Here is a 10370-nt window from a genome sequence, read left to right as displayed (position 1 = left end):
CTAAAAAAAACCTTTCCTTTTTAATTGTTTTTTCAGAGACCCTTTTACCTCCTTGTTTCGAAGGGTGTAGATGAAAGGGTTTAGCATGGGAATAACGATAGTATAGAAGATCGAGATGGTGTTACTTTTGTCGGGTGAAGATGTGGCCCCAGGCTGAGCATACATGAAGAAAACTGTCCCAAAGAACAAGCAGATGGTCATCATGTGAGAAGAGCAGGTGGAGAAGGCCTTGTGCCTGCTTTCAGCTGAAGGCATTTGGACAATTGTGATGATTATGTAAGCATAGGAGATAAAAACCACCAAGGCAGTGCCCACAATAATGGATCCGCACACAGCCAGCATTACTAGTTCATTGACAAGTGTGTCTGAACAGGAAGCATGCATCACTGCAGCAACATCACAGAAGAAGTGGTTTATTTCTTTGGGCCCACAAAAGGACAAACTGAATGTAAAGCCTGTCTGGATGGTGCAATTGATGCAGCCTGACAGATAAGAGGCCATCACCATGAAAACACAGAGTCTTTTATTCATAATCACTTGGTACAGCAGTGGATTGCAGATGGCAGTGAAGCGATCATAAGCCATCACAGCAAGAAAGAAGGCTTCTGTTGTACCAAAGAGAGAGAAGAAGAACATTTGTGAAGCACAGCCATTGTAGGCAATGTTTCTTCTGTCCAGTGAGAATATCAGTGTTGCTCTGGGAGTGATGACAGAGGAGTAGAAGATGTCCAAAGTTGACAAGTTCTCTAGGAAAAAGTACATTGGAGTGTGCAGTTTGGAGTTCATTCTAATGATGAGTATCATGCAGACATTTCCTACAACAGTGACAGCATACATTATTGAAAAGAGAACAGAAAGGAAGAGTTGTGATTCTGGATGAGATTTGAACCCAACCAAAATGAACTCAGTTATCTTGGTGTGGTTTTCCATTTTTTTTTTCAGATGATGTTCCGAAAGGAAATTAGGATGCAGTGGATTTCAAGTAGTTTACCTGGAGAAACAATTAGAAGAGTAAGACAAACAGCGAGATATATCAAAGATAAGAAATATAAAAAATAGACAGATGGAAAATATTAGAAAATTGATTAATTTATCATATCTGTATATTTTCGTAAACTATTTGTAAATTAATTTTTAAAAATTTGTAAACTAATTACCCTGTGATATTATCTTCAGTATAATGAAACACTCTGCATGCAGCTTATCTAAAACTATTTTAATTTAATCAACTAGAAACAGACATTTCATTCTACAGTTAAAGACCTATTTCAGGTTTAACTGGGTAGGAAAAAGTCTTATCCTGAGATTGCAACTAGCCCACAAAACACTGTTCTCCCCTAAACAAACAAACAAAAAGAATATGCTCCTTCAGATGATGCAAACCAGTTAAAAATATATATAAGTCAAGAAATGCATTTAAAGAATGTGGATTTTTTTTTTTAAAAAAAAGCCTATTATTAAAAAAGGTAACACTTCTTTATATGAGAAACCGAGTTTTTTCTTTTTTTAATAGTACTTGAAAGAAACCCCTCAAATGTTGAGATTTCTGAAATAAATTTTCTCTATTCAAATGTTAATTCACACACTAATTGACAGAATGTTTCAAGTAATTCCTTTTCAGTTCTATTTAGTAGTTTTATTTTCGTAAGCTGGGTGTCATCTGAACTAGGCTTGAATACTTTCAGTGGGTTGATGCCTACATTAGAACTCATAGTTTAGATTACCTTTAAATTCAGAAATAAGCACTCTCACTTTAGAATTTTTACATAGAAGGTATGAGTAATGTTTTAAGATTTTCTAGTTTTCTCCACTGACCTAAAGGGAAGTCCAGCTCAGGCATAGCTAAATATTCTGTAAGTATGAAGATGTACATAGATGTATAAAACTGAGTGATAGGTATCCCCATCCAGTTACTGGTATTTTGTTTGGTTTGCTGTTATTTCCATTAGATAATTTTTCATAACCCACATGTATCTAAACTTTTTAAAACACTGAATTAATTTTTAACACAACACTTCAGCCATTTCTTTATTGTCCTTGAAATGTACCCTTGTCTCTGGGTGCCCTTGGAAGCTCTATTTACTTCTTTGTTCTTATTTACCCGTGCCTTAGAAAAGGGAAATAAATTTGGAGAAGGAACTTCTCTTTGTGTAAGCTTGCTCTTCAGATATTTTGGCTAGTTTCTCTTGGGATTTTTGTGTACAGAGAACTCAAGTTTAGACAGTAAAGGTCAATCATCTAGTCAAAGCTTATTCAAGCCTGTTGTCTATAGCTTTCACTAATGCTAAAGCTTCCCCTATTGTCAAAAGAGAGAAACAGATGCATCCACAGTTTTATTCTTCTACCCCCACCATACTTGTTCAAAAAAGGAGAAAAACAGTCCCTTATAGGTATGTGTCTGTGTTAAAGGAATCAAGCTAGCAAGAAAATAATAAGAAAAAAAGAGATACTTTTGTCCACAATAATGGAAAGGAAAATTTCAAAATTACATGTCACTGTGGTCAGCCATGTGATGGATGTGTGATCTTGTCTGAGCTAACTGACCTTATATTTAAATTATTATTTTTATTCTGGTTTTATGTGTATCCATCAATGATTTAAATGTAACAGATGTAAACTTCATAATAATCAAACATATTGTCAACTGAAAGGTATGCTACATGCTATCAAAAATTGTTTAGTTGAAATAACAATTACTACTGCTCTAAGTAAATGTCTTTTTAAAAGAGACTAACAAAAACCTAAGCTAAGAATGAAGATGCTGGAGCTACTTTTATAGCCAGTGAGAGGGGAAGATTTTTGATTCCTCTGAGATCTGAAGAATCTCTGGAACTGTCTCTTGGCTGATGAAAAACAGAAAGTCTAGAATGTAGACACGTTAAATACGGGCTTCCTGTTAGCAGACTTACTTTCTAGAAGAGCTAACTGTATTCATAAGTCCTTATTACTATATGCTATGTAGTCAAAAAAAGAGGAAACAACTATTTTTAGTCCAATTCTATCACTACATTTAGCAAAGCAAAGCTCAGACTTCATAAACCACAATACACATACCTTGTAATACTGTGATTAAAGCCAAGTTTGTTTTTTGGAATTCAGATTTCTTGAACACATTGTCAAAATAATTGAACGTATTTTCTACTCCACTAATTTTTCAGTAGTCTCTTGGTAATCAATACATCACTGGCCTTTCATCTCACTGGTTCTAAGGGTATTCTCCTTAGCATGTTGCTTATATATACTTTAATAGGTGTGCATAAAACCGCTAGGGATTTAATTTCTAGAGTCTTGGATCTTCACAGCAGACATCTGAACCTCAAATGAGATATTCTTCCCTTGTGCCATTTGTCTTTGCCTGCAGAAGAAGAAAAACCAAAACACAAACAATAAAGTCTAATGCTGCTTCTGTGTCTTTTTTACCCCTGCTTTTTCACTGTTTCTTATATAGAACTCTTCCTGCTCCTTGTAGATCTCTTTCTGCTAAGCAAAATGTCGTGGACCTAATCAAAACCCTATTAGCCATTACAATCTGTTTCCTTCCAGATTATGGAAATAGAACCGACACCCTTGCCTTCTCCCCAACCAATATGTTTCTCTTCGCTAACCAAAACCAACTTTCCTCTAAATATACTCTCTTCTCTGACTGGGAGGGAAAGTGTACTCACCACCTAAAGCTTAGAAATGTGATTCACATTAGTGTCCAGCCTCTAATGGAAAACTGATCTGGAATCCAGAAACCACTCCAGGAAGAAAAGAAGCATCTCACAACTCCTGTGCGGACACCCTAGGACATGCTGCTGTTTTTCAACAAGCAAACTTGCATTCTTCTCAACACAGGAGAATCACATTTATTTAAAGCAGACTATATTAAATTTTTGTTGTTTTGGTCTGTAGTTTTAAATAAATCTACATGAAACATGTTTCTCTTCTTGATATAAAAGCTTCTCAAATGTGACTCATGATAGATCAATTTCTTCTAAAAGCAGACTATTTTACATTTGCATACATTCCCATCAGCTCCCAGAGACAGAAAGCAAGATTAAGAGAGATAGTAAGGGTCTCAAAGTCTAAAATTGAACTTCCAGTCTTACCTACATTACTTGTGGGAGGTGACTTATTTACACCTAACATTGAATTTACAAAAGTGTTTATTAGGAAGGCTGTCAGACATAAACTTTTAGATGCAAGAGATAACCTGTATTTTCAAAAAGATTGTATTTTTATAAGACTTTTCTGTGTTTTCTCTTTTCCTAAGAACACTTAGAAACCTCTGTTATCTAATGACACCATTATTAGTGTACCTAAAGCCCATAATAATTGGATGATAATCCTCTTCACAGTGTGTTTGAAAGTTTTTCTTGACATTAATTTCAAAACAATCACTTTCAGATCAGTGCCTTAAACCCAGTGTCAATGTGTGTAGCCAAATCACTGTATTAAAGGAACTTCACACCTTGCAAAATTTAATACTTCAATGGAAAACTCACTATGGAGTACTGAAATGCTATCATTTGCACTTTATAAACGAAAAACTGAAATAAGAGAAGAAATAGATTAGGTGATTATTGGTGTATAAATAATTTTATATACTGTAATAGGAACAAAGTGACCTGACATGCTACTGATTTTGGCTTGGATAGAGTTAAATTACTTCATAGTAGTTTGTATGGGGCTAAATTCTGGATTTGTGATGAAAACAGTGTTGAGAACACAGGAATGTTTTAGTTATTGCTGAACAACACTGGCACAGTGTCAAGGCCTTTTCTGCTTCTTGTACAACTCTGCCAGCGAGGACGCTGGAGGTGGGCAAGAAGTTGTGAGGGAACACAACTGGGACAGCTGACTCCAACTGACCAAAGGGATATTCTCAACCATATAGCATCATACTCAGCAGTAAAAACTGGGGGAAAGAAAGAGAACGAAGGGATGTTTGGAGTGATTGCATTTGTCTTTCTAAGTAACTGTTATTCATGATTCCTGTTTTCCTAGAGATGGCTGAACATAAAGGCATATGTTATAGATAAATAGAATAAATATCCTTTAGGGTGATAATCCATATGCATGAATGGTAAAGGAGCCTAGGGTAGTTTGCCTAGATGTCTAAATAGACATTAGACTTCAATGTCTAATTTTTAGGTATTTTTAGAGGAATCTATATCTACCTGTATCTGTCGCTATTGATCTTTAATGCAGATCTAAAGAATTACTGGATTTTTTGACTCCTTTCCAATGGTTCATATTGTAATGTATATTCATATTGTGTCAGTTACCTATTTTCTCATCACAGATTTTCTGCTAATACCTGTTATACAGCCAGCATCCTACATTTCTGGTGATAACTCCCCATTATGGTTAACTTCAGGTTGTTCTTGACACCTCTCCTTAACCTTGTGCTCAAGTCTTCACAAAGGTCTGATTTGAAACAATTTTGTCTCTGGCGATACATGGCAACAACATGCATAGACAAGTTCTTCCAGCAAGTGTCTTGCGGTTTCTTCCCTGGAAAGCTGGATGTTTCATGAACTGCAAAATCTGAAAAGGCCATATGCTAATAAAGAGCATAGAATATCAGAAACTACAGTCTCAGTCATAAACTCAAACCCATATTTAATATGGCCATATAGGGATGCACTTGGCTGACAGATTTATTTGTTTGTTTGTTAGAGAATATTAAATGTTTTGAAACACTATGATATTCTGAACATGGAGTAGTTTTCTTAAAGGCACCATTTCACCAGATGATCAGTGTTTAACTCTGTCTTTCCAGACTTGTGCATAAGATCATGACTCCTACTGGAATACTGCTGGATCCAAGGCTCATGCAGTCTGAAGAAAACATTGAAGTGATCTGTCCTTTCAGTTGTATCTGAATTTCTTCGTGGAGCAAATTATTTGGTGTGCAAAAAGGATATTCAGGGCCCCAGGGTTCTGCTGACAGAGGCCAAGTGACAGTTGCAGCTTGGGCTACTCACATTATGCTTTCTCTACCGCTGTTAAAGAAAAGTTGTCTTCTTCAGAGGATGGGTTCATTTTATCCTACACCAGCTATCTAAGAACGTTAAAATTACTCATTCTTTTCCACTGCCTATTCATTTCAAGGGACAATAATGGAACCTCAGAGTAAATAAATCAGATGTAGGTATCTGATTTTTACATGCATTTTGCAATGTTTACTGGACCTAGTAAACTACCTAGGGAAAACAAATCTAGGGTTCAGTTTCTAGCATTTCCAAAACTTCTCTTGAAAACTGGAGCAGTCATTCAGCTGGAGACTTAAGAATGGGTAACAACATAGATTCTTTGGGGGAAAACAAACAAAAAAACCCCCAGTCATCTCAAATCAAAACCATAGTATATACATAGATCTAACTTAGATTTATTAAGCTCTAGTTCAGGAAATATGGGCACTGCATGGAGTTTCACTTTGGCATGGATTAAGGTCTGGACCTCCTGACTTTAGCTCATCAGCACTGCCAGTTGATCTCCACAAACAAAGCCCCTTCTCCAGGAGTCTGTATGTGATTTCTCAGATGTGTCTTGTGCAAGTAAAGGTCTTTCCCAGAGCAAACCAGACTTCCTTGTTTCTAAAACAATATATAAGAGGATTCAGGAGTGGCACAACTACTGTGTACAGGACTGATACCAACTTGTTAGCACTGTAGGTATACATGAGCTTAGGATGGGCATAAGTGAAAAGAGTGGTGGAGTAGAACAATAACACTACAGTCAAATGGGAGCTGCAGGTGGAAAAGGCCTTTTGCCTCCCCTGAGAAGAAGGGATCTTCAACACAGTGAACATGATGCAAGTATAGGAGGTCACCACAGTGCAAAGAGGTACCATGATGACCATCAGAGCCAAGATGAAGTCCACTAGCTCAGCCAAAGAGGAATCACTGCAGGAGATATTCAGTAAGGATGAAATATCACAGAAATAATGATTGATTTCACCTACATCACAGAACGAGAGCTGGGCTATAAAGCTCAGCTTGATAGAAGAAGTGGTCAAACCAGACATCCAACAGCCAGCTATCAACTGAGCACAAAACTGATGATTCATGACGAGTGAGTATCTGAGAGGTTTGCATATGGCCAAGAAACGGTCATAGGCCATAACAGCTAACAGAATATACTCAGTACAAACAAAAGTCACAAAGAAATACAACTGTGTTATGCACCCCTGGAATGAGATATTTGTCATGAGAGAGGATGTCTATAAGCATCTTTGGCTCAATGACAGAAACATACCAGATCTCTAAGAAAGACAGATTCCCTAGGAAGAAATACATGGGTTTTTGCAGACTGTGATTATTTCAGATTATGAGAATGATAAGGAAGTTTTCCAACACAGTTGATAAATAAACTAGAAGTAAAGCAGAGAAGAGAAGCAGCTGCAGTTCAGCAGTGGTGGGAAAACCCAGGAGAATGAAATACATGACTTTGGTTTCACTCCTCCCACCCATTCTGTAGAAGAAAGATGAGCTTATCCACCTGCAATAAATTAATACAATGAAACTAACTACACAGGCTTAAATTCATAGCAATATGTTACACCACCATTTAAAGACATTGTAAAAGTTCAGACACTTTGTTGTTGCGTTTTTAGAAACCAATTTTTTCAAATCTATCTGCTCAATTCAGAATTTTTAATTTTAAAAATTAAGGTATACTTTTTACTTTATATTTCATGGAGATAAATAAGCATTCCAAGTCCTGTCTCATCTAAGATGCGGATCTAAAATAAGCTAGATGAATGATGCTATGATATTGTCCATCCAGTATAAAGAAATTATAGGTTGTGAACTTATAGATAGACATTCACATTGCCAATGTTTTATTTTCTACATCTAAACATTTCTGAAGTTATATCACGTATATCCCATGAACTGTGATGGAATTGTGAAGTCCCACAGGGATATATTCAATTTGATGTTTAAAAAACCCTCCAAACATATCTGAAGGAGCCCATTAGAGGTTTCTATGTCTAGCTCTGAGGAGACATGTATACATAAAGCTTATTGAGATAAAAGGTCCACATAGCATCTGAGATACAGCATAAGTGCAAGCGAATTATAATTCTGGGTCTGGTTTGTTCGCAACTAACTCAGATTAATCCTTCAGAAATAAAAACAGCCCCACCTGTGCTATTAAAAACAAAACTGTTCTCAACCTTCTGTAGTGGGAATTCAAGTAGAATCCACTGCCTTAGTTGATCCTAGAGAATATGATCAATAGGGTACAGAGGAAGTGTAGACTGTTGTGTCAGTTGCATGATTTATACTAACACAGATAAAACAACCACTTTATTTTCCTTTGGTGTCTCACGAGATTTTATTAAGCAACCACAGAAAGAGGAGGGATTGTTTCCTCTATGATTCCACGTGGAGTAGAAGTAAGAAACTATGAAAATGTCTAACATTTTTTTCTGAGACACTGAAGAACTAAATAATACCAGGTAGTGTCTATTTATTTTTGTGGGGCAGAGGAAAATAAAAACATACCCTGAGGCAGAGGACATGGCAGTCATCTACCAAAAGCTAATGTAGAAAAATATTTTAGTGTCCTAATCTCAATCTAGAGCCTTAACTTAGTGTTTTCACCTACACTGGAGTTACTTGTACAACTTTCAGATCTATAAATAGCCAAGCTATGCATTTTCTGAATAGTACAATACAGTACAAATATTATGGTGAAATGATTCCTCCAGTAGTGTGAAATACCTCTATTAGAATAGACAGACTCAGTTTCTTAAGTTGCCTGATCTTGTATATCTGTCTCCCTTGATGACACTGACATATGGAAACTCAGTTTAGTGCCTGAGTACCTGTTTAAGTACTCACAGTTATGTACAATAATTATCAACTAAAACCCCAGTGTCAAAATGGAATTTTATACATTTATTTACATTTAATTATATGTTAGATATAGGATTCATTTGTACCAATTTAAACACCTGATATGCAAATATTTAAGACTGAGTTCAGTTGCCTAAGCACAGCAGTTCAGTGTCATTTGGGATGTTCTCAGTTCTTACTTGTTTCCACTTAAAGGGACTCAAAAAGAGGATAGCCACACGAATCCAGGAAGCAGTTTTGGTAGTGTGGTGGGTTTACCTTAACTGAACACCAGGTTCCCACCAAGACTTCTCTATCACTCCCTATCTTTGACTCATCAGGAGAGAGAAAATATAATCAAAGGGTCATGGGTTGTGATAAGGAAAGGGAGAGATACCTCACCAATAGTCATCATGGGAAAATCAGACTCAACTTGGGGAAATTAACTGAATTTATTACCAATCAAATCAGAGTAAGATAATGAGAATAATGGAGATGATGGACTCTCTCTGATCTACCACTATAGCCAACAGCTATATACAGTACAGATGGTAAGAATATGGCTAGTGATTTTTTGTCTGATGAGGAGAATGCTGAGAGGTGACCTAATAGCAGCCTTCAGCAAGTCCAAGGTGAGCTACGAGGATGACGAGATGAACATCTCAGTTGTGGCAGAAACACTCATCATGGCTGGGCTTCGCGAACGAAGAATCAGGAAAGGTCTCTACCCACGTTTGTCACAAGCACGCTGGTGGCTAAAAAGGCCAATACGAGACAGGCATGTCCGATTGCAAAAGGCACAGCAGAAAGACTCTTTAGATGGTAAGTTCGGCAAGGCACGATTCTTTCTGCGCTGTCTTTTCTCCTCAAGGGTGACCCTGCGTGCTTTCTCAAAGGCATCAGCAGCGATATAGATGGTGTGTCTCCAGACCTCCCAGTTGGAGGCCAGAGTAGACCAGTTATGTTGATCAATATGGCCAAGGCTGAGATGTGGTTTCAGAGAGTCCTTGTATCTCCTCTTCGGGGCTCCTCTCATGCGGCAACCGGTGGCAAGTTCACCGTAAAGCAAGATCTTAGGGAGACGGTGGTTGGTCCTTCATCCTGGAGACGTGCCCTGCCCAACGCAGCTGTGTTCTCAGCCACATGGCCTCAATGCTTGTGACTGCTGCTGGTTCTAGAACAGATGTATTAGTCACATAATAAGACCAGTGGATGTTTAGGATTGTACGGAGGCAGCATTGATCGAAGCATTCCAGGAGTCGCACGTGGTGGCAGTAGATGACCCATGATTCAGATTCATATAAGAGAGTAGATAGCACTATGGCTCTGTAAACACTGATCTTTGTACTTTTCTTCAAGTGTTTATTTTGCCAAACTCTTTTATGAAGCATTCTGAAGGCACTGTATGCCTTTGCTAAACTCTTGTCTATCTCTCCATCAATCTTACCATCCGAGGAGATGAGGCTACCTAGGTAATTAAACTGCTGGACTTCGACGGATTAGTGGGATGGGAGAGACCTCCAGGCTTAGGGCTGCTAG

The 10370-nt window shown here is 37.5% G+C and overlaps 2 protein-coding genes across 2 annotated transcripts; both read right to left on the bottom strand.

Annotated features, from left to right (window-relative positions):
* Positions 1–1396, bottom strand: LOC113960040 (olfactory receptor 1020-like). The gene has a single exon (XM_027669371.1). The coding sequence runs from the start codon at positions 928–930 to the stop codon at positions 1–3; it is 930 nt and encodes a 309-aa protein (XP_027525172.1). The 5' UTR covers positions 931–1396.
* Positions 1397–6526: 5130 nt separating this feature from the next.
* LOC113960050 (olfactory receptor 6Y1-like) lies at positions 6527–7460 on the bottom strand. The gene is given in 2 exon segments (XM_027669392.1): positions 6527–7196; positions 7198–7460. Coding segments are annotated over 2 exon segments (933 nt in total).
* Between the last annotated feature and the right edge of the window lie 2910 nt (positions 7461–10370).

This window comes from Corapipo altera, unplaced genomic scaffold (genome assembly GCF_003945725.1).
Source record: "Corapipo altera isolate COAL_440 unplaced genomic scaffold, ASM394572v1 145, whole genome shotgun sequence".
In the NCBI taxonomy this organism is placed as follows: domain Eukaryota; kingdom Metazoa; phylum Chordata; class Aves; order Passeriformes; family Pipridae; genus Corapipo; species Corapipo altera.
The sequence above is the reverse complement of the archived record's forward strand: the minus strand, read 5'-3'. Positions and strand labels throughout refer to the sequence as shown.